At 34.6% G+C, this 26,135-nt stretch overlaps 1 protein-coding gene across 3 annotated transcripts in view; it reads right to left on the minus strand.

The window, feature by feature from the left end:
- LOC128234053 (hemicentin-1-like) overlaps positions 1-26,135 on the minus strand; it is a 107,451-nt gene that overhangs the window by 22,701 nt on the left and 58,615 nt on the right. For 2 of the 3 annotated variants that reach the window (XM_052948014.1, XM_052948015.1), the window contains 2 exons: positions 22,738-23,031; positions 8,305-8,604 (listed from right to left, as the gene is read on the minus strand). In XM_052948014.1, coding sequence (XP_052803974.1) covers positions 8,305-8,604; positions 22,738-23,031 — 594 coding nt within the window. The remainder of the gene's footprint in view (positions 1-8,304; positions 8,605-22,737; positions 23,032-26,135) is intronic. The other variant, XM_052948016.1, reaches the window with a different exon arrangement.

Genomic DNA, 26,135 nt, shown 5'->3' on the forward strand with positions numbered 1-26,135 from the left:
ATACATGATATATGTACATACACAAAAATTAGCATTTTATATCAACATGCATATTGAGATTGTGTTTGTATCCTTTGCATCAAACTTAAGGTATAAGTCTTGTATCGAACACAATTATGCACTATTCACGAGACAGTTATAAATAAACACAAACGATCATCTCAAGAATTGTTTTCGCACTGCTTGGTAATTCTGTACACTTAGTTCTGCCCCAAGAAGTGCTAAGAAAAACATTACGCTATCCATTGACAACAGTTCTTGCGCAAGGCCCATGTCCATTTCCATGACGTCAGTGATTAGACGCCACCTTTCACGCTCATGTTTGGTACACCCGTGAATGATGTGTATATCCAAATTGTCAGTAATTGTTTGACATCCATGACATCGTTGTGGCAATTGTGGTGGCCTTTTGCACCACAGTTTTGCAATAAACATTCGAATATGTTTATAACAGTTTAAGTCAAATATATCATACACTGTTGCTCTACTAACACGCGGTTGCAAAATTCTGAATATACTAAAATCCTCGTCTGACAAAGTTCGTGATGACCAAATTGAGGTATCTTTCAGTGACACAATAGTTTTAACTGTATGTTTCCATTGACGTCTAGAGGGAATTCGTTCTGGATAAACTAAAGCATTGTTGATAAAGCTTTGAAGTCCATATGTACATAGGATTTTACATATATCAGGAATAAAACCTAAAGAAACATTTCTATCTGTTACAAACTGAAAGTATCGTCGTAGAAAAATATTCTTAGTGGTACATTTAGAGTCTAGACACAGTATCAAATGTAAGAATAGCAATTTCTTAATGATCACCGATGAATACAATTTATGAAGCCCAAGCATTGATTCACACATATCAGATCTCGTGCGAAAATGAAATCCCTGAATTTTCTTAACCATAAAATGCTGTAAGCGATTAACTGAAGCTATATCGCTTTGTACAATATTATTCCATAATTCACTACAAAAGAGAACAATTGGCATTCTGATTTTAACATAGAGATTAACCAAAACTAATGGATTAATACCATGTGGATGTACACCTTAAGCAGTCATTGCAAAAAATGCATTTTTAGCTTTTTGGCATCTCTCTTCAATTTGTGCATTGCACTTCATGTTAGAAACTTGTTTCACACCCAGGTGGTTCGCACTATTAGTTTGAGGGATTATCTGGTCACCATACATTATTGCAACTTTGGGTGGATCACGTTTCCTTGTAAATACGATTATTTCTGACTTGTTTACATTCATGTCTATTCGCCATGACTTACAGTAGCGATATACAATGTCCATCATTTTCTGAAGATTCAAGGGAGATAACGCCAACAGGGCAATATCATCGGCGTATGCAGGATTGCCGGACTTGGTTGAAATAACACAACAGCCTTTGTTACTGATCTCAAGATCTCTCAGAAGGTTGTCGACGTAGATTAAATAGTAATATGTAGATAAAACACCTCCTTGGCGAACTGATTTTTGTATGTTGATGCTTTCTGATGTATCGCCATTAAGCTTAACAACGCATTTAAGATTGCTATAAGATGCTTTAAGTGTACGGAGGGCTTTCCCGACAATTCCAAACTGGCCAAGCTTTAAGAATAGTCCATCGTGCCACACAGCATCAAACGCAGCCTTCTGATCAAGCATGCCTACGTACACGTTGCTGATTCGTTCTATTTGTTGATAAATATTCTCTTGTAGATTAAACTTGGTGGTTACACAGCTGAGGCCCTTACGGCAACCTTGTTGTTGTTCATTGGGAAAGTTTATGTGCTGCGATTTATAACGTCATTGATTCTGTTAAGTATAACCTTTTCAAATAGTTTGCTTAAGCATGGACTGAGGCAAACGGGCCTGTAACTGCCAGGGTCGGTCTTGTCTTTGTCTTTGCTTTTGATAAGAAGGCTGGTGCTCCATTTGTTAGGTGTTCGTTCGTTGTACAGCACGGAGTTGAAAAGAATAGCTAATGCTCTTGTCAATAATTCACCACCATGTTTTATGTGCTCATTTAAAACGTTATCGATTCCGGAGCTTTTACGAAGTTTCAGGCTTCTCACTGCGCTGGTAATTTCTTCGTTTGTAACTTCTTTTGTAATTTCTACTGACATTGCTATATCGTTATCTTCCCTTAAAAATGTTTGTAAATCTTCGTTAAGTTTTTCATCCTTATTCACGAATTTATCTTCAAACACCCTGGTAAAATATGTTTCAAAACCTCTTATAACGTTCTCATTTGCGTATGTTTTGTTATCAACAGATAATTCGTTACACATTAATGGTTTTTTACCGCTTCGTTTTCGGAGTAGTTTCGAAAATAATCGGTAGTCTAGCTCTGCAGCCATGTTAAGGTCATCGATAGCTTTGTTTTCAAATTCGTTTTGTTTACAGCGCTAAACTCGTCTAAATTCCCTTTTAGCGGCTTTGTATCCATAAAATGAATCGTTGATATAGCCTCTCGGTCTACCCTCATTGATCCATAATCGGCGTAGATGGCGCGCCTTTGTGTGGGCGGCTTTTACTTCTTCACACCAGTAGGGTTTCGCCCTTTTATTATATTTGCTTACTGGAAGAATACTAGCTGCACGGTGAATTGCATTAGTTATTAATTCGTTAAGAAAGTCTGAACAGCATTTTGTACTTTCAACTATGAGTATACAGTTCAGTTCATTTTGTAACATATGTTGATAGCTATGATAATTTTCAATTGTACATTTATTCCAAGCAACGTTTTCGGACAGGACTCAGACTGCAGACTAATGGCAAGTGGTCTGATGTCATAATGTTTGTACTGTCTTCAGTTATAAATTTAGTACACAAAGTAACACATGATGATTCAAGCAATATGTGGTCGATTACTTCCCCCGTTGGCACAAACGTACCGCCATATCTATTTCCACGTACATGTTGTAATGATACCAAGTTATTGTTCATTATTAATTCTGTCAGCAATCTGGACTTGGTGTTAGCACTCTTGAACTCATGGTTTCCATATAGCTGTCTATTGAAATCCCCTGCTAGTAAAACGTCCCCAACCTGGGTGTTATAGGCTATTAATGACTGGATTTCACTTAAACCGATATAGTATTCTATGTTGTTACACGATGGCATATACACACAAAACATATATAAGGGCAATCTATCATGATATTTAAACTCTATTCCAAGTATACGATGGTTTTCCTTATAAGGTAACTGATTTATGCTAAATGAGAGTGATTTCTTAAACATAATCGCTGTGCCTGCTTTTCCGCACATAACTGGACCAAAATTATCTACATTTTCGTCAGTATTAACAAAACAATCGTAATCTGAGTGAATGCTATTCATAAACATTGCAGATCTAGGTAAAAGTTTATGCTCATTTATAAGTGCAATATCTACGTTATACTGATCTAACATTTTTGCTAAAGGGTAGGCTGATGACATAACACCCCTACAATTCCAACAAAGAAGATTCAATGACATAACATAGATTAAAATAAGTAGGTGCGCAAGCATCGTGAACCTAAACATAATTAAAATTTGATACTATACATAAATATATAAAATATCAAAAAGCGCAGATCACTCTAGTATGACGCAGGATTCCAATCGTCAGTGTCCTCTTCCGGTTGTTGTCTATCCCAGTACGTGTGTCGCTCCTGGTTGTCACTGTAACTGTTATCATGGTTACGCCAAGTATCGTCACGCATGCGTCCTCTGCGGTCACTATATTTATCGGACCGGTACCGATCGTAAGATGCCGATTTAAAGTGATAACTGTCATCTTCGTAGTCACCGTAGTCATCATAATTGTCATTACGCTGGTATTGGTAACGGGACCGCGAGCGTAAATTTGATGTTCGCTCGCTAATATGGTCTTCTTTGGACTTCCATTTTCTGTACGAAATGCCGTCAGGCCAGAAATACGCGTCGTCAACAATTGGTTCAAGATCCTCTGGCACATTAACTTTCGCCGATGAGCCAAATCGGCCATGGAAGACACGAATGTAGGATACATAAACTCCGTGGTCCTATGATCAATGTTCCCAATGTAGTACGAGACGTTCTTTCTCCTTCTGGCGGCAGTGAAACCAGTATGTTCACTGGACCCTGTTTTTCCTGACGTTGCGCACGGACGTTCCAGTGAAGCTGGAGCTGCTGGAGGCTCTGCACTTTCCACTGGTTTATATGCATGAGTGTCATTGTTACTACTGCTTGTCTTGACTGGTTTATCGACCACGTTTGCAATAGATTCCGGCTTCTGATTATTTGACACAGTCTTGTTAATGATCTTATTGGCCGTAAAGCAATTCTTCTCAGTTAATACCGACTGTAAGACACATTATGAGCAGTCACTGATTTGGGGCGCGGGCTTGTTGTAACGTCGGCCGTCTGCTGCATGGTTTGGCTTTTGATAGCCTCTGAGTAGGTCTTTGGTTGCTGCTCGGGTAGTTCGTGGCTAACCTCTACAAGTGTCTTATTCACAGTGGCAATCGCAGACCCCAGTCCTTTAACATCATTTTGAAGCTTATTTAACTGCGAATCTGCATGATTCAGGCAATCTCGCTAGCACACTTCTCATTGTCCCATTCAGTACCCGACCCTGGCAGTTACATGCCCGTCTCCCTCAGTATGGTTTTGAGAAGCGCGGAGTCAGATGATTGCTGCTTAGATATTTTCAGAACTTCAGTACTTAGGTTTGTTACTAAGGCGAGGATATCTGGTTTTGTGACATCTTGCTGAGTAAGGTCATTATCGATAATGATAGTTTCATGAGAGGCAGTGTTAGCAAATACGTCGTAAACATCCTTCGTGTTCTCTCCGAAGATGTATGCGTTAAGTACATAGCAGTCTATAGCACACTTCCGTTCTCGTGATGTCTGCGAGGATGTTTTGCGATTTATAAGGCGTGTCTGTGGACATCCGGGTAGTTCGCGCGCTCTGTCGGCAAGTACATTCATGTAGCTGTCAATGCGACGATAATTGTTGTTACAAACGCTTAATAGCTGTCTAACATAGTCGTCTTTAGCTAAGTCAGCTAGTTTGCTGTCCATGTCTTGGAAAACCCGCTGGGGTAGAAACGTCTGGGAGCAGTCTTCATCTTCGGTGATACAGCTATCAGCGTCCCATAACGAATTATTATGGTTCCCACTGTTACATCGTTCTTGCTTAATAAGTATTAAGCTGCTATTTATCAACGTCTTTGGGTCGGTTTCATCCATGTTTTCAGGCCGTTGCGTTTAAATGCGAGTTGAGCTCTTAAGTACTTAATAATGATATTAATTGGTAAACGTTAATTGAATGACAGTGAATTTCCCGTTACATTACACGCTCTGCTGTCCATTCAAGCGTGACGATTTTTCAATCATATTAGGTGAACACTTATCACCTTTACAAGTGACACAAAATGGCTCTTTCAAAAGAACAGTGGAAACAAAGAGATTTACTAAAACGTTCTGTATCTCTGCTATCAATTAACAAAATGCGATGATATTTCTGCTAGAGTTAGATGACTCACTGGTTGTCCTAAATATCCAAACACTTTTGCTTAATTCAAAATATAAAGCACATTATTTAAACTAAATCGGGAGAGCACTTTTTATGCGTTTGCTTACACCGGAACCAGAAATCGAAAAATGCGTTAGTAAACATGTATATAACAATGGTTTTATTATCATTAGCAACTTTGAACTAACGACAATTATTGTAATGAAAAGTTAAACAAGATGTAAAGTGTAAACTTAAACATTTGTAAATGTTGCACGGGGTAATAATGTGTATTTACATAACTCATGCTTGGCCTTAGCCGCCCTACATGTTTCCAATAATTGTACCGATAATTCAGTCAGGAGTAGACTTCTTAGGTCCAATACTTACTTCAAAGTATATAAAAATACTATTTGGCCCTTATATTCGAGAAACATAAAACACTAATGCTCTACTTACATAGTTTGTTGACAGGGTATCAAGGGCAATCATATATGTATTTCTTTCATGCTTTTCGATTTAATATGGGGTTTTATCAGTGAAATAAGAACAGTGAAAATATCAACACTGCAAAATAAGGAGTGAAAATATCAACTTTCCGAACTAATTTTAAAATCCTTTGTAGTACCTTCCCCTTGATCAAAACAGAACACTTCACTTTGAACCAGAAAATGCTGGCAAAAATGTTTAAAATTTAAATGAAAATATATTTTGAAATTAACAACTTAACGTTTATTGCCGGTTATCCCGTTTTTCAAACGTTTTCTTGATCTTGAAGCTGAATGATCGAACATTTACTTTCATACCAAACAAATTACAGACGAAAACAACTGAATTTTATATCATCGTTTAAATGTTTTTTGAACTGTTTGTCGTTGTAATACTTAAAACGAGCTTCCCGGAAAATTCACACAACAGTTTACAGATTATCGGATATTTTTTACCCCACCCACGCCTCAAAATTTGTCAACAATCTAGCGTGGCATTCACTCTTTACCTGGAAAACAAACCTGTTTTCAATCGAAAGAGACTGGTTTCTGACAGTAAGATGACTGAATATTTATATATCATGAATTTAAGAAAAATGTTTAAAATCCAATGATTATTCGCGTTTGTTTTGCAAATTCATTATATGGCGGAGTAGTAATTTGAATTGAACCATTGGTCAATGGAATGGGTTATGGGAATGCTATATCAATATTCATTTCTGAAAGGAAATGTTTATAATAGAGACACAGTTTTGACATTTTATGAACCAATTGTTATAAAATTATGATAAAACCATAAGCTTATCATGAACGAATCACTAACATTTTTCAAAAAAGAGTCATTATCAGTGTTACTTTATACTGAACCGCAACAATATTTTATCATAATTGACGCATTAACACTTCATAGTATAATCATAAACACCGAACAGGGAGAAAAGTTTAAACTAACATTACAACCATTTTAACCATTTTAATAACTCAACGTTTTAAAACATATTATAATTAAAAATAAATATAATTTAAGCAAAAAGTGAGATTATAATTGTGTTTACCACATTTGGAGATAATTGTACTTTTTATTATATTATTTTGCACTTTTTATCGGTATGAAAGAGATCGTAACATACCATAACACTGGTCACTTATCAAATCATTATTACAATGCATGAATCACTAACAATCTGAACGAATCACTTTAAGTTTATTTCACGAATAGCTATCATTTTACCGAACAAATCGTTTTTAATTTGTCGGAGTTCAGTGGGTGTCAGATACTCAAGTGCAGAAAGACAATGTTTATTACATTGATGTTCCAAAGAGACAGACTCGTGCACCCTTTGATGTATTTTATATTCACATTAAATCTTTCGCTTAGGCAAACAAATGTCTGCAAGCAATAACGCCTGTCTTATGATTCATTTGTCCTTTAATAAATGTGGCTTCCTATATTTTAAGAAGTTATTCCTAAATATTTATCATATATTTTAATCCTGGAGCAAAATTAGTAAAACGGGTATATCTGGATTTGTCTACAACATTGTACACATTTGATAACTAAACAAGTGAGGTAGCCCTGACATAAAGAATATTAAATAAGTGATGACGACATCGTTTATAGATATCGAACACTGTAATACTTATGTCAGCTATTTATTTAAAAATGACTACTTCTGAAAACTAAACTGAAAACTGGACAGATCAAACAAGAATGACAGTGCGACAAAAACAGGTTCTGATTTTGTTTTGTAGTTATGAATAGTTTACGAATTAAATCACTGTGAGTTAATAAATGCTGCAGACAAAACTTTCAATGAGCAATACTCTTCTTGGATTGCCCAGATTCATAAACCCGTTTTAATGAATTTTATTTCAGGATACCAATCATTATCACTGTATGAATTTTTTACATTAAAGGTATGGTACTGGATATTGTCGGGAACCATCCAAATAGAATATGAATGCTCTGATACCATCTTTTATACACAGTCAACTGTACAAAATCAACCGCTTGTGAGACAAAACAGTTCGGGCTAAAGTCTGGAGGTTTGGTTTAACAACCGTACAATACGTAACGAATTTAAACGTATTAAAACGTATTTAAGCATGTTTAAGCATGTTTCATATGTTTTAGAGCACTGTGATAATGGTGATGTATTGAGCATACCCGTATAGAAACCTTGCCTCCGAACTCTAGTGACATAGTTTACACTTAAACAATGTAATCAACTGTATTTATTACAGAGCATGTAACCTGAAGATCCATTGGCAAAATGTTGCGATACTAGTAGAAGCATACTAACAGCACATACATATCTAAATATATGAATAAACTCACATTGTATATTCAACAAAAACGATGTGTTGCTTGTTCCCGTTTCCGTGTTTCCTATTGTGGCATCCATTGTGTTTGTGACTGTCAGGGTGTACTGGCCTTGGTCGGCGGTGTTCTGGACATTGATCAGGGTCAAATTGGCTCCGGAAACCTGTGCACGGCCCGGAGTTGACCATGAATACGCAATAAGGGGGGGATTGGCGGAACTAATGCAGCTGATGGTATAATCTGTGCCCTCCACTAGTATGGCAGTGGTCGAGATAGACGTTCCACTGATGGTGCACGTTGGGCTTCTGGGAGGATCTACGGATGAAAAAGAAGTAAGATGACATGTACAGATAGACTAATTGTGGTTTACAAAATCACTAGTAATGGTTCTGTTCATACTATGTTTAATTGGGTTGAAAGATTGTTTCATACTAAATAATTCACAGAACCCATATCAGCGAGCCACAGACGTGAGCGAAATATATACGTTTTCTATTTCTAGAAATGAATGTGTTTTAAATGGTTTGTCCTAAACAGTCTTAAACGTATGTTACCATAAAAGGTAACGTATTTGTACCAGTTGTTGTGACAATTTGCAAGACGCAACGGTAACCGCGGTGTTTAATAGGGCGGCGTTGACATTGACTAAGCAAAACAAAACGGAAAATTTGATCAATTATTTCCATAAAATTAATGTTGTAAACTGTTTATAAATTTTGACATCAATACGATGTATTTGATTGTTGTAGGATAAACTGACTGTACTTGCTACGAGTTAATTTGTTTTTGATTAAATAGGGAAATTGTAAACATGAAAAGGAAGAATATCCGTGATTCGTAAAATAATTTGATAAAATATGTCAATATTAGCTGCGTTTAAGACAACCCAGAAGTTATTGTTCGTTACCAATTTTGGCTATCCCTCAAAACTAATATTTAACTTTATGGTAAGTTCATTTTATCGTAGTTATGTATAACTTATAAAGGAAGAAAATGTATGAGTTAAAGTGGTTGAAACATGGCAAAGCCATGCCAGGTCGTTGTGTAATAATTCACACTCACACTCATAACGTCCCTTGACAACTCCGCCATGAACAAATCACTAAATTGCGCTGGAAATTGACGATCCCAGAAATATCATCTCCAACCCATGAATAATAAATATTATTGTATACCTAATTTATACGTCCAATCATAGACGCTCTTTTGAACCGCGTGACCGTATTGGGAAGCATGCACGTACAAAAATCCCATATTTTGTCTGTATTGTACAAATCACAGGTCCCATGTTAAACCTATGATAAAGACCGAAACCCGTGAAAAGGTTCCGAATGAAAATATATTATTATTATTATTATTATTATTATTATTATTATTATTATTATTATTTAAAATTTTCTGTACAATACAGAAATATTTGGGATATATTTATAGGTATAGATTAAAAAGGTCATTTAACATTGTTCAGTACAATACGGAATATATTTGGGCGAGTACACAGCTTGAAAAGTCATATAGGCCGCGGCATATCTATGGAACGATATATCTGTATTGTACAGGACAATGTTAAATAACCTATAAGTACTGTAGCAATATCTGAAACACAGTTTTGTTTGTATATGAGTAGACGCGTCCAAGATGCATGAAGTCAATAATGCCGAATAAAATATACATTTTATTAATTTTACTTTTAGCCTGCATTTAAATTAATTATTAACTTTAAGGAAAAAAAATAAACACATTATTTCAGCCATGTACTCATTCGTTTGGCATTGTTATATTTCCTATTTAGTCTGAAAAAGCCTGTAGTAAAAAGTGAATTATCTTTATTGTCCAAATTTTCTCACATATACTGAAACAAATTCTCATGAATCGTAAACGCAAAGGAACCCGTTTTATAGGATAATGATGTAGTACATTATATTCATATTTAGGGGAAAATATTTATTACGAGCTTGAGGTTCTTCGACCTTTCATGTATATTACGGGCTCTTTCCTTTCTTGGCCCTTAAAAAATTGGTGCAGCTAGTTGGAACCTGTAAAGCTTGTCATTCATTGCTCATATAAGATGCGTGCAGCTTGGTAAGAAAATTGTTTTATCAATGGAAATTTATCGGAGACACCCGATGCATATGCACATTTTTACGTCGTTACCTTCCGTAAACTAATTAGAAATATAAATATTTATGCATAGTTCTTTTTTTGATCGTAAACTATATTTCATTCCTCTTCAATAACCTATAAAGCAGAATTGGTACCATTTGAATTGCTATTTTGTATTTTATTACAATAGAAGAGATATGTATGAAATATGATTTATTTGTAGTTATCGGCATTTCATCACAAAATAAGTCAATGAACACGATTTGTTAAAAACGAAAAAAAAAACCCACAAAACACGACGTGTTGGTATCTGAATTCGTGTCAGTTTGAATTGAACTATAGTAAGATGTATGAATGCTATTTTTTATAAATTTTCATTTATATATGATATTTGGATACTTCTCACAGAGACTTAATGTGTTATCGATCAGAACGATTCACATGATGATGTACCACGGTCTTATTCTGAAAATTAGTCGCTATGATGTACTGTAGTCGACCAAGTCTGTACTGTGTCATTTACTTGATTACATAAGTGAAAAAAAATATATTGTCATTTTGCGTCTAAGCGTTGCTCTTGGTTTAGATTACATAATACATAACATGGCAGCATTTTAGGGGTGACGGAGGTTTCGGTGTAACACATTTTAGGAAGGACACAAGGAATTGCCATAATTTATATAAAACGCAATAAACTACAACAAAACAACAACAAACGAACACTTTTTAAGACCATTGCAGGTTTTGAAACAGTTTAATGTAAAATCAGAAAGGAGTTGATCCTCCGTATCGGCTATAATACTTTTAGAAATGAACTTCACGATGGTTGTCGTTCAGCCATCCAATAAGGCAATAAGGAGATCATAGTTTATAAAAAGTGGACATTGACAAACAACCTTCGACAAACACTGAATAGGAGCAAGACTCACAGAGTTACGTCATTCAATTGCCATTCACAGTGTTTGCAATTAAACCAGCTCGCGGCAAAAAAAATCATACCATTTTGGAATACAGGCAGTTTTAATTTGCAAATTTTTTGTACAAATTCCGGAAACATATTGCTCTATTATGAGATTGTGCTATCCTCTTTACAGCGTATGCAGACAGACTGCAATATAACACTTACTCCATATTCTGAGACTATCAGTACCAGCAATTGGCTCAGACCAGTATTGCAATTTAATTCCCATTATTTGTTCAAAAAGTTTTCAGCATTAAATAATAAGTTCAGTGATATAGCAATTTGTTTGGTTTTGTGAAGACTCAAAGTTCACATGTTGCCTTGTGACTGCCACACATGCCACACATAACTTTCATTCGGAATACAGTAGTATTAAGTTCACAAGTTGAGATTTTCACATTAAATATAGTATAAGCTCCTAGAATTTGACCTAGAGTCTTATACGTTTAGAGTTTGGACCCCGTTAAGTTGTTCATGCTGAACAAAAATACATTGATCGTAATTAAGGCCACACCAGAATTATGTTTCGTTCCATAGATATGCCGCGCATATTGTTCTGAAAATGCTTAAAATTGATTTTTTCACTCGAAAACTCGAAACAACTCAAACAATTTCTGGTACAGCCATGTTGCATAAGGCTCCTCCAAACATGGTACATAATAACGCTGACAACTGCTTAAAGATTGAATTATGTATTTAGAATGAATATTATTCGGGTGATATTGTAAACTTCTTTAATTAAAAACCTTAAGGATTAGCAATCCAAATAGTAAATATATTGGACAAATGGTTTCGCAATCGCCGTCATTCTGTTTCAAAGCGAAATGGATTGATTATTTTTATTTTGCTCGTATGGTCCAATTGTTTTAGGCCAAATTATGTAATACAAGGCATGAAATAAGTTTTGCATAATATCATTGTTCATGTTTAGGTGTTCTACAACATGATTTCAATTTGTCTTTTCCCTTTCTGTATAATAATGGATTTATCTTGAAACAAGTTTTTGTGTTGCTGAACGCTTTCGGCGTCGGTTCAGCGGCACCGACAACATCGTGTACAGATAGTCAGATACTAATGAAATGCATATTTTCTCCAATCGGTCAAGTTTGATTTTGGTTTAGACCACAGCTATGATAGACAATGATATTAATTCAGTTAATTATAAATTTCTGTTTCATGAAAATATGTTATATTGATCTATTTGAGACATATGTTTATGGACATATATCTCGGTAATATTCGAGTATTGGGAAAATTAAAACCACCCTAGAGTTTTGTCTGTTAAAGGCCATATTTTTTATTTTTTTGCCAAAGCATTAACCTAAGTTCGCTAAAACCGAGCTACCTATTCGGAACAAAACACTTACAGTCAATTCGAAGAAATGATACAAAAACCAAAATTTACTCAGCTAAATTGACATTGCATAATTTCAGATGTCTTAGTACACTAAACATCTTTTAACAACCATTCCGCTTTGGCATAAACGTAAATAGAAACAATCTCACGTTTTAAGTATTTGGTATATTTCATAACAATGGGATAATTAAAAATCGTAGAAGGTGACAATCTTCACTAGTTTGGAGTAATTATTCAAAGATTGATGATATTAACATTTCTCTGGAATCAACTTGCAAAGTATACCAATCAAGGTCACGTTTATCACAATATTTGACTCTAACTGCTTGCCAATATGTCTCACAAAAATACATTATCAGTGGTAAATCACGCCCTTTTTTGGTTAAATGAATGTTAAGAAAAAAAAGAAAAACCGATTTGCTAATATCGTCTCAGTATGACAAAATGACTGAATCTTCCTTTTTATAAATATAATTGGTTTCGAGCGTTTGCTCGACAGCGGTATGTATAAAAGATAAGCGACGATCCTATCATTGTTGGTCAACAACGGATAAACAACGTCTCGTTGTTGTACTTCAAAATATATCGAAGATCAAAGATAATATTTAGTTTATTTGAGCTGACAACAGATATATTGTCACCATTGTAACCGCATAACTCTGATCAGACGTCGTTCTAAAACTCGATTTTTGAATTTGAACTTGAATTTTGTTCAATGTAACAAGTTGTAGCTAATGTTACCGCGTAACACAATATTTGACACAGATAAAAACACTTTTTCAAACTGTTTAAAGATATTCTTGTAACTCATTGTAACTATTGTAACCGCATAACGCTGATCAGATATCGACCGAAAAACTTGATTTTTGAGTTTGTACTTGGAAATGTTTCGCTGTTACCATTGTAAAAGCGTAAAACGCCACTTTTGAAAAATATCTTTGTAACTCATGGTAGCTATTGTAACCGCAAAACCCTTATCTGATGTCTGTTTGAAAACTCATTTTTTTTTTTAATTTGAAACTTCAGATGTTTCGCTGTAACCTATGTAAATAGTTGTAATCAATGTAACCGCGTAACCAGTTATATGCCGTAGATAAAAAGACTTTCTTAATCTCGAGTTTTGAGTTTGAAACATTTCGATGTAACCGACGTAACCAGTTGTAACCCATGTAACCACGTAAAAAGGTATTTGACTTAGACAAAAAGCATATTTTCAAACTTATGAAATTCATTTTTGTAACGCATTGTAACTATTATATACATCTGATGTCGACCGATAAACTCGATTTTTTAGTTTGTAACTGGTGTAACGCCTGTGTTACACACTTTTCACAGCATACACGCCTTACATAAACCAGTGCTTCCGATGTAACTGTGGTCTTATAGGCGTTGCAATATACAAAATTGTTCCATGAAAATGAAAGCTGCGAATAATGTTAGTGCGCTTATTGTCATAAACCCTCGCTTTGATATTCAAAGTTCGGATGGAATGGGTGACAAAATTTTAATACATACATAAGTTAACATTATATTATTTTTATGGACATTACCATGTCGGAGTTAATATTATATTATTTTTATGGACATTTCAATGTCTGAGTTTTTTTTTTGATAAAACATAATTATTATCATTTTTATTTATAATGATAAAAAATGAAATAGGGCACAAAATTGGTCCATGAAAATGAAAGCTGCGAATATTGCCGTAACCAAACTTACGGTATTGCCCAGTAATTGCGCGTATTGTCATAAACCCTCGCTTTGATATTCAAGGTTCGGATGGAGTGGGTAACAAAATCTTAATACAAACATAAGTTAATATTATATTATTTTTATGGACATGACCATGTCGGAGTTAATGTTATATTATTTTTATGGACATTACCATGTCGAAGTTATTTTGATAAAACAGAATTATTATCATTTTTAATTATAATGATAGAAAATAGTTAAATCATCGACTCTGCAAATGGCCACATCTCAAAACTTTCAGAGTTTAACAAAACCACTAAAGATTATGCAAACGAGAAAAAAATCAATGTAAAATTATTACCATTTTATTCATTTTTCATCCCGGTGCAACATTGCTACTCAAAATACTGGGAAAATGGCGATTTAATACGGGCTCTAAACCGAACGAAGCTCGGCAGAGCCCTATTACGGTCACACATAGCACTACTTTCGTTCAAAAGTTGCACATACTATCAACCTGAAAAAAAGACGTAAAGGTGATGGAACCAGTATTTTTTCTGTTCATAAACTATATTGAGCGCGTGCATGCCGGACACCAGCGTCATCATAGCGGGACGATACGGAAGAATGAAATTTAAACTATAAGATGCGGCGAAATAGCGCCCTACTATTTATTAAAATAATTCAAAATATGCTTATAAGCAATTACTATGAATACCTTTGGTAAACTCAAAAACACAAATAAAACAAATTTCTATAGATTGTCTGAGATATATACTTTGTTTTCACTTGTTTATTAAAGATATTCATACGCATTGTTTACCATTCTATACGAAGGTCAAACTTGACAGTTAGTAGTTGTCATTTTAGGCTTTACAATTTCAATACTATTTAGATGTTTGACAGTTGTTGATCGGATAGAGATTGCGAAGAATAAATTCCTGTTGGATTACCGATTTAATGACGACCATGGATTATACAGGTACACATAGCAGAGCTTGTTACGTCAGCCAGGTACATTATGATTATTTTGTAAAAATGTAAAACCACTTTTCAGTAAATCATACAATGAAGATATCGCTTTCATAAACTTATGACATGCGGTTGACCAGTTCAGAAATCGCTATTGCTGAGCGAGATATTGTCACTGAAAAGATGGATGGGGTGTACCGTCTGTGAACCTCAACAATGGATGAGTGAGATGTTTTGACTGAGATCAAAGGATGGGAACAACTTTCAATTACCAACACGCTGGTTTAGAGATTGAAACTAAAAATATATACAGGAATTGTGTGACAGGTGAACTCTTGTGCCATGCAACACCACTTTTTTGTAAATTAAGAAGGTGGGCGGGGAGGGTGCGGGAGGGGTATCCCCTCCTGCCAAGTGAAACCATGGCGGAGCGCAAGATTATGACTGAAAAGATCAATGGACGGTTGCGGTCCGACACCATGTGAATAATAAAGATTGTATGTAACATTAAAATATTTAATATGTAAAAATATACGACCAAAAGTGGATTATTTGTTTATTATATGTATCATAGAGTACACAGTGACAGACACATTTTTTTTTTATAATTCTCAGACCAAGAGATCACCCAAGGGACCGAATCGCCCCAATCAGATAGCTCGACTGGCCACAACTGCAGTCCAAATACCAGGTAACGGAAATGCAGCACCACTTTTTTGTGACATATGTTATTAAATTAAGAAGTTGGAAGGGGAGGGTGTGGGAGGGGTTTCCCTTCCTGCCAAAAAAAACATGGCGGAGCGCAAGATTATGACTGAAAAGATAAATGGACGGTTGCGGTCCAACACCATGGCTTTGTGAGCTATTGTGACTGTAAAGATGAATGGTTTTGCTTTGATACACAGATTGTGTGAAAGATTGCAAATAAATAGTGCCGAGTGAGCCCTCGTGCCAAGCAAAACTATGGGAGAATAGAGATTGTGACTGAATATGTTGAGAGGAAGGCTGACATCATAAGAGTGCAAGATTGTGATTGAAAGACAAATCGGAAAATGCGGGTTGATGGTGTTGCTTTGAGCCACAGATCGTGTGAAATATTGTAACTAAATAGTCAGTCCAGGGTGTGGAGAAGGCGAACCATCCTGCCAAACAACCTCCACGACTGAGTGAGAGTTGCTATACCCTTAAAATGAAACAACATGGCTTTGTGAGTCAATGTTGCTAAAATACACTTACTTTACAGGTGCACCTGTATGTTATCAAGCTGTGCAATTCTTTATTCATACATTTTGTTCTATATATATTTTAAAACTTTAAAATGGAGGTGCACCTCTTACATAAATACAACTGCACCTCTATATTTAAGATGGAGGTGCACATCTTTAATTTACAACTGCACCTCTATATTTAGACCGTCATGCCTTTTCTTAGACCTGCACCTTAAAAAATTAGGTGCAATTCCATTTTTTCAATTTACATCGCCGTTTGGTAATTTTTCACCCAAATGATAAGTCAAACTGTACTGGCTTGCTCACACTCAATTTCATGGTCAAGTTTGTTATAAAATTGCCATTGTGTCAAAATTTCTGCTTGTTAATAAGTAAAAAAGTCTAAATGAGATGCCTAAAGAAGTTTGTGTTGTTGACAGTAAATACTGTAAACACTCTCTGCGATTCACTCAAATCTGCATGCGATAATGCACCAGTCAATTGTACCCCCCCCCCCCTCCCAGGTCTGGGGAATAGTGGGGACTTTGACATTTGGTCCAGCCAACCCTAGCTAAAATCTCCGCCCTGTGGGGACGAACAGATGGTAAGATCCCTGCCAAATGCCCCTGCACCCCAGGGACCCTAGGTAAGGCCCATTACTCGTTATATTTAAAGCGAAGACAAAACCACCGCATTCACCCGGCACTGAAGGCCACCTGAAAGGTAAACACACGGCCCATTTTCCCGTCTATCCTCTGTATACCCCCGGACCTGGGGGGCCGTGGTTACAATTGACTGGTGCATAAGACACCAGCTTCTCGATAAATCTTAGGCGTAACGGACGTAAAATGCTTGAACCTGTTATAAAATATTTCCATAAATTGGGGCAAAGAAACATGACATACAAAATAAAAAGTCACGTACATACAATGTACTAATGCTCAATAGCAATATGTTTGGTCATAAAGAAGTTGTGTTACTATAGTTTAGATTTCAGTGTAAATCACTTGTAAATGGGATATGTAAGATTAGCACAAATTACAGACTTTTTTTGTATTTCAGAATGCATCCACGCCACCTGGTTTTTGACATTACTGCTGTGGACACATTTTCAGCAATGCAGGTATTGCCATATGTTATGTTATGTTATGTGTTACTGGAGGCAATAAGTTTGGAAATAAACCAGACTTTTGTCAAGGTTTCCCTGAAATAAATTGCCAGTATGTTTCTTGCTCTTTGATATTAACATTCGCTTGTTATGACATCATGATCAGTGTTTATTTCAATAGCTCATTGATGAACTGTTTCTTTCCGAATTGAATTTTTTCATGCCGTTTTTGTTGCGGCTTTGAGATAATATCATTTTCTAATAAAACTGCTGACTTTCATTGGTCTTTAGACTGTATTGTGCATCTATTCGCACATTTTGTTTGCTCTTTTAAGCAAACATTGCATTAATTGCAAACAAGTATCACAACTTACTACACATGATGCAGAATTATGTTTCATTAAGTGTGCATATGATTTTTAGCTTATGAACATGAAAAACATCTACTTAAACAATCACAGCAACACAATGAGATCCCTATCTAAAAAAATATTGCTACTTTTCATTCATTCATACTGTCAATCATTCATGAATATATTCATTTACTTGAAGTTAATACATTGAAAAAAATACATCTCAACTCTGATGGCAAAAGCAATAAAAAGTAAGCAGGGGGATTGAGATAAGTACCTTTTCCCTTTATGCATTAAAGAAAAACCCTAAATACACTCAAAATGCCATAAAGGGTACAACAGATTGGCACCAAAAATATTATTTTCTTTAGCGAATCTCGGTACAATTGTTTCATAAAATTTGATCAAAACGTTCAATCTGTGAGAGTGCAGCTTTAATAAATTAAAACACTAATTTATTTTTTATTTAATATAGCCATCCTGGTTGCTGAAGCCACAGAGGTATTTTCAAGGACAAGAACCAATGCTGATCAAAACATGGTCTAGTGATGGAATTCCATACCAGTTCTTGTAAAGGATTTTTTAGAAAGGAATATTATCTGCAAGTAAGAAAGATTTCTAAGAAAGTCTGGTTTAAAGGCTTTCAAAATCTTATTTTGCTTTGAAAAAATCTTAATAGAGTAGGAAGGCCATTTTTATGGTGCTGTCTTATATATATATAAACTTAATTGGTCGGATTAAACCAATGCATGAGGAAATAATGGCTCTTTAAAAGTTTGCGGCTTACCGATTGATGGAAATAGCTATTTCTGCTTTTTATGAAAACACCACTGGTGCTTATACTCATTCTAAAAATGTTTAATATATCATTGCCAAACTTTCAGTATGTGTTGCATACAGCCTGAAATTGAACTATAGGAGTTTTGAAGTCTGTTTTTTCAAAAATATTATATGAAAATACTGTTTTGAAGAGATACATTGTAAGCTTGGTTAGTGTCTATATGAAACATATAGTTAGAATAACTGTGGTCTTAGGCCATATTTACATATTTTTAACAACGGTGACTTCATTTGTTAGTGTGATAGTCTCTTCATCTGCGTCAATGTAAACAAATTGCACCTTGTTTATTATATTCTGAGTTTAAAATAGGTGTTAATCTGTTTGAGATCGGAATTCATCACTAAAATACCGTATTCACCAGTAAGGTTTTATCCAAGATACCAGAGTGGCATCTGGGATTGATCTCTTCTGTAAGTTGGATTCACCAGTAACGTTTTATCCAGGATACCAGAGTGGCATCAGGATTTGATCACTTCAGTACTGTATTCACCAGTAACATTTCATCCAGGATACCAGAGTTGGCATATGGGACGATCACTTCAGTACCCTAAACCAGAGTGCATTATGTATCTTGGATCAATGACTTGAGTACTGTAAGCATCATGAACAATTGAAATAAGAGACAAGAATTGCATATATGTATAAAATGCAGAGAAATGTCTCTGCATGATCAATACATCATAGTTTATTACAGTCATCTTGTCAGTAGGCTGCTAAACTCTTGCTGGGGGGGGGGGGGAGGGGGCAATTTACTATGTCTAAAATACAGTGACATTGTTAAAATTAAAACAAAGCCTAATCTGTTCTGAACAATTAAGTGTATTGGCAAAGTATATACTTTTTGTAGTTTTAAACTGAATGAGCTTATGAATGAGCTAATGTAAGCATAATTATAGTATATTTTTGTTCTGATAATGTTGTGAACAGTTAAATTGCTTAATTGTGCATATATTACAAGTTTACAACATAAATATATATGTATCAATAACAAGAACTAATGTTTTGTTGAATAATCTATGTGCTTGTTTTTAGCTCACCTGAGCACAAAGTGCTCAAGGTGAGGTATTGTGATCGCCCTGTGTCCGTCATCCGTCGTCCGTTGTCGTCCGTCGTCAACAATTTGACTGTTAACACTCTAGAGGTCACAGTTTGGGCAATATCTTCATGAAACTTGGTCAGAATGTTACTCTCAATAAAATCTTGACGAGTTCGATATTGGATCAGCTGGGGTTAAAAACTAGGTCACCCAGTCAAATTAAAGGAAAAGCTTGTTAACACTATAGAAGTCACATTTATGACTGTATCTTCAGGAAACTTGGTCAGAATGTTAATATTGATAACCTCTAGGTCAAGCTTGAATATGGGTCAAGTGTGGTCAAAAACTCGGTCACCTTGTCAAATTGAAGAAAAAGCTTGTTAATACTCTAGGCCCCAATTTCTCGAAACTTCTTAAGCTTAACAGGCTTAAGTAGCTTTTAATATTTCAATTTCTCAAAAAAACCCATACTTGAATGGAATTTTGATGAATGAAAAATGGTTTAATTTAACTAACATATAGATAATTCATATCTAAAGTATAAAAACTCTTAAAGAAGTAAATATTATCCAAATTATTGAAAACCAAAAATAGTGAGTTTAGCTTAATCCGGTTATAAGGGACATAAGAAGTTTCGAGAAATTGAGGCCTGAGGTCTCATTTACGACTGTATCTTCCTGAAAGTTGGTCAGAATGTTTATATTCATTAGCTCTAGGCCAAATTCGATCTTGGTCATGTGCAATCAAAAACTAGGTCACCAGGTCAAGTAATAGAAAAAGCATGTTAACACTCTAGAGGCCACATTTATGACCATATGTTCATGGAACTTGATCAGATTGTTATTCTTGATGATCTGTATTGGATTAGATGAGCGATACAGGGCCTTCAGGGCCATCTTGTTTTTTTAACTGTTATAGATGTATAATTCAGTTTAAAGACTCAAACTTTAAATAATTAAATATTTTCATACTTTCTGCATACATCGTTATATTCAATGATGGAATGGTGCTAACAACATCAACTACAGGGAATTTATATTCATTTCAAACTGCTCAGGTGGTCAAACCATTTTTCCCAGGTTATTTGCAGAACCTTAAAAATCTAAAATATACACAATGCTGTTTTACATATTAAAATAGTTTAGTACAGGTTAATTGTCAGATAACTGTAATAATTAGTTTTAAGTAAACTCAATCTGTTTCGTTTACCTTCTTACGTTTAAAGTAGGAATCATTTATTTGTACTGTAAATGTTTGTATGATATTCAGTATTAGGTAAATTAATATACTTGTGTTTGTAATTATGAGTTTTTTCAAACATTAAGATATTAAATTTGCTTTGCATTGCCTTAACCTTACTTGTTATGCACCTTAATAATCTAATTGGTGTAGTCAAAGTCATAGTATGTCATATAAAATGAATTTTGCCTTTGACACTTGTTTACCTAAGAAAAAATGTACTGCATTAGCAGTTTCTGCAGTTGATAACATACCTAGAGCACGTCCAAGGCACTGCCTTTTTTCATATTATCCTAAATGGTGTAACGATCATAAAAAAACATATTTTTTTTATTGTATATTTTTTATTTATAAATAATGCAACGCCTCATTTACATAACGTCATTAACGATTAACGATATAATTGCATGTACTATTTTCAGACATTGTATGCATGTATCGTTACACAACATTACACTAGGGTTTTGGTTAACTGATATGCATCAATATAAATATCTCTTTTATTTGTATATCCCTTACGTCTGATTATTATCCTTGTAAAAATAAGTTGACTGCTTCATTAAAATTATTGAAAACTTGCTATGGCTTGTACTTAAAGATAGGATTTACAACAATTAATACAATTGTAAAATATACCCAAACTAATGAATAAATGTGTGAATCAATGTTTTCATTATGAAGGACACCGAGTTTAATTTGAAATAAAGGTGTAGAAAACACCGTATTTGTAGGTTTTGAGACGATAGTAGACCACAGTAAATACTTTAGCACTCACCAATCATTTAATATTTTAGCGTATTCAGCTGTTAAATATACGGTTACAATAACAAAATCAATAAATTCATTATTAAGGAAGTTGTTATAGGTTGATCAATACAAATTTGTGTTTGTTATATTGTGTATGTATTGATATTGAGTGTAGGAAAGAGTGGAAAGGTTTCGGTTAGTAGATAAAACTGTATAAGTTTCTAGTTGAACGCAAAATATATATTGAGAATATAATTTTGTATGATCAATTATTCGTTTGTATGATATTCTAGGGAGATACTAAATATTTTCTACTCTCTTATTTTACCAGACTAAAGAAGTTTTCCTTGAATGAGTCAATTTCCTGAATCCACCTGAAATATATTGTTAACCCCACTGTCACAGTGGTATACAAATACAAATGCTACATATCTCAACAAGCAAACCCATGGTGGCTAAACTGTTGGTGTAATTCGATTATTTTAAACATTTTGCAACAACAGTGTAACTGGTTCGTCCACATGCAATATGCAGATCTATTATGACATGATATATGTAAGGTATGTATGACAAAAAACTGAGAATGTTATATATTTTCACAGCAATGTATTTTGCACATAATTATTTGACAGCGTTACTTCGTTACAAATAGTTATTCAAGCATGTACAATTGATAAACCCTTCTTTTTAGTATAAGGGATCTTTTTGTTTAATTAATATACGTATTTGAGAAAATGTATGGCATTTTTTTCCATCAATTTAAATAAGATTGCGTTTATTTTATTATTGTTTAATACACTGTTTTGTTTTGTTGAACTTAGTACCACTTACATAGAACTTGAAGAGAGATTGTTGTTTGTTGTATCTTATCAACCGCTTTCCCTCCTGTAGGTGACAACGTGTTTATTGATGTGCACGTTACACCTCCGGTGTGTGTTTGCAGCACGCTGGCCAGTGTGAGCGTGGGGCCACTATGTGGGCCTCCACCAGGGTATGTCCAGGTGTAAGTGGGGCTCGGGTTTCCCGTGCTACTGCATGTGAGCGTCATTGAACGCCCGGATATTACCCGTATATGGGAGGTAACCTCGAAACCAATGTAGGATACTGTCGGAGTGGACGGTTCATCTGTAAATAAAGCTGAAGTATTATACAATATATATATATAGTGGTGCATGTCAGGATGATACCTCGGAACAATAGTATAATATTTCTTTGGTTAACATTTGCTACAACTTTAAGCCTACCGTCTTTTATGTTATAAATCCAATTGAGAAAAAACTGAGCCGTGTCGCATTGTAACATATAGATGAAATTATTGTTTCTCTTAAAACAAGGTTATACAGCGACCTATTTGGAAAATAAATCAATAGTTTTCTTTCATTCAGATTTTAAAAACAGTGCACTGAGTCATTTATAAGATTGGGTTTATGAAGAAATTTCAAGAATCGACAATTATGGACGTATATTAGTTTATAGAATGTTCATACCGAACTATTTTAGGATAATTGAGTAGAAGAAAGTTTTTCTGCAAATAAAATTGTGATATACATGTTGCTTTACTCTATCAATGACAGGGGTGGTTACCTCGAACAAGCTATTGTTTGTTGTGTATAGTCGGTCTCCAATTTATTTTAAGAGATATGACGTAAATGAAATAAGTCTTAATACTAAAGTATTGCCTATCAAATGGGGATTGTCAATATTGCAACTCATTCTGGAAATACAATTCAATGTATGATTTTACTAATTACTAAAAGCAGGTTTCTTTTGTCTCTCTGTATTATCGCTACGGTGTAGAATTTGGTAATCCGTTTGTTTTGGTACTTTAATAATGTACGTTGTTTGAATGGTTTGGCATCGTGTATCCCAAATTCAAAATGAGAAAAATTGTAATACGGCCCCAAGTTTTTTTTACTTTCTAACTTTGATGCATTTATAAAAAGCAAATAAAGTTTAGTATGCAAGCTTAATGAAAATCTATGGAAAGTGTAATATGTTGCTAACTTGGTTCGTTCTTATGAGCTTCGTATTCAACTTTAGGGATTGTCTTAAGTGTTAAATCAGTAGCGTAGATGTTGAGTTATGTTCTCTATTGAGATTAATATATACTCTGATCAGTTATATAGTTGATATATGTGCCTCTAAAATTTATGTTAAGCAGTTGTATGTACACTTTTGGGATAACAATTAAACAAAAATAGTTCATGTGAAAACTGTAGTCTCGCGTTACAGGTGTAGCTCGTGCAGTTGAGTGGATATGGTCACTTTGTAGATCAGGTAATATCTATGATGTTATAAGGGAGACAATTGTTTAACTTACTTTTGTGTTTCTGATTTGTTGATTTCTTCCCTTTGGATCATTTTATGTATCTTGTCATGTCAGAGCGAAATTCACTCAGCTTGGTCACATGACATTAGCCTACTTTGTTGAAGTAGCCATCTTGGAAATTTTAGAAGAATTTGATGTTTTATACCACTTTGAGAAGACAGTATGGTCTGTATTCCATTGCATCTGTTGTTTTATGTATTTGACTAGGATGTGCAATGCATTTGGATTGGAATGTTGACATTGGGTTAAATTTCCTTGTTTGTTTCGTATTATTACGTGGCTCTGGATTTTGTATTTAGGTTCAAAGATAGAAGTCACTACTAACAGTCTTAGTAGCTGCAGCGGCCCGCTATATTTAATACGTGGTGAGTAAAAGGTTTATGGAGACTTAAGAACTTGGTTGAAATATGCGTCTGTTTTTCCTAAATTAATCAAGTACTTTTGAGCTGAAAATGTAGACACAGTCAATTTTTCCCTTGAATACACGAGTTGACGTTCTTACCATAATGATTGCTCGTCATTAAATAAACGGTGACATTAATAATGTAGACACAGTCTATTTTTTACAGAGTTGTCTTTCGTACGTTTGTTTTCGCAAGGTTTCTGGGCACGTACTAAAATGCTGACGAGTTAGCTGACGATATAGAAAAAGGGTAGAGTTGCTGACCAATTGCTGACCATATAGACAAAGAAGGAAAAAAATAAGTTTTGAAATTAAAGATTTTTTAAACAAAGTTGCAATATTAAAAACCAGTGACATCAATATCTGAGTGTGTTTTTTTTTGCTTTCAATGCTTTAAACAAATGAACTAGTTCATGTATATGGAAAGGAATTACTTTAACCCATTGACAGCTGTCCTTGTGCAAGAACTGTAACTTTGGTTTGCCTTATTTATGTCTTTCCCCGAGTAAGCAAGAGACAAATTGATTTAGTGCCGATATAAACTGTAGTTGTGCATAGACTAATACTTTACCAAAATAGGTCTCTTTGAATTCCTTCATAGCATTGACTCGACATCAGCCATCACATCTTCAAAATATTTACATGGTAGATCTGTTTTTGGGCCCGCTGTGATACTTTGTATCACAGTTTTCCTTGTATTTATATATGCATTAGTGATTTTGGTTTTCAGTAGATAACCTGTTCACACGCAGTCACTGAGAGAGTTGGAAAGACAGCAGAAAGTAAACCGTTCTATCCCACAGATTTGGTATGTAATATGTGATGTATTGTTCTGTTATATATGTGATATATTGATGTAATTGTTATATGTGCAACGTTGATAACTATGTATATGTATGTTTTATCTTTTAAAGTGCCGCTAGACATATTCAGTAATAGACGTTTATATATATAATTGACATGTAACTGTATGATGCTATTGTTTATAATTATATATAGAGATTATGCATTATATTTAGTCTTGTTTAACCTTTCTATTTGCAGGACGCTTGATTCTGCTTACATTGATATTATCGTCATCAGTTTATATATTATTATGGATATTGATAAATACTACTAGAAATGGTGCAATAAAGTGATTAAAGTGAACCTGCATCTTCTTGGAAACTTTCCCTTAATCATATGCATTTTGATTAAGTGTGAAACCCACGAAGAATTACTCATTGTCAAGTTATTTGTTGTTTATTTTGCAGCCATTTTTCGTGTTATGGGGATTTTTTCCAGGTGTTTTGATATAGTCCCAGGTTGTATTTTGTTACGTCCAAGCATATTTAAGGCAATGACATTGAAAAACATGATAAAAATTAGAATTGGTACATTTTCTTTACAAGATTGTCTTTGCTGTCTTTTATCACGCTCACATATGCAAAATTGGTTACAACATTGTGCGGCTTGCAATTCATCATCTTAAAAGCGTAACACAACGCATGTGGTCAA

The sequence above is a fragment of the Mya arenaria genome, chromosome 5 (genome assembly GCF_026914265.1).
Source record: "Mya arenaria isolate MELC-2E11 chromosome 5, ASM2691426v1".
NCBI classification, from domain to species: Eukaryota; Metazoa; Mollusca; class Bivalvia; order Myida; family Myidae; genus Mya; species Mya arenaria.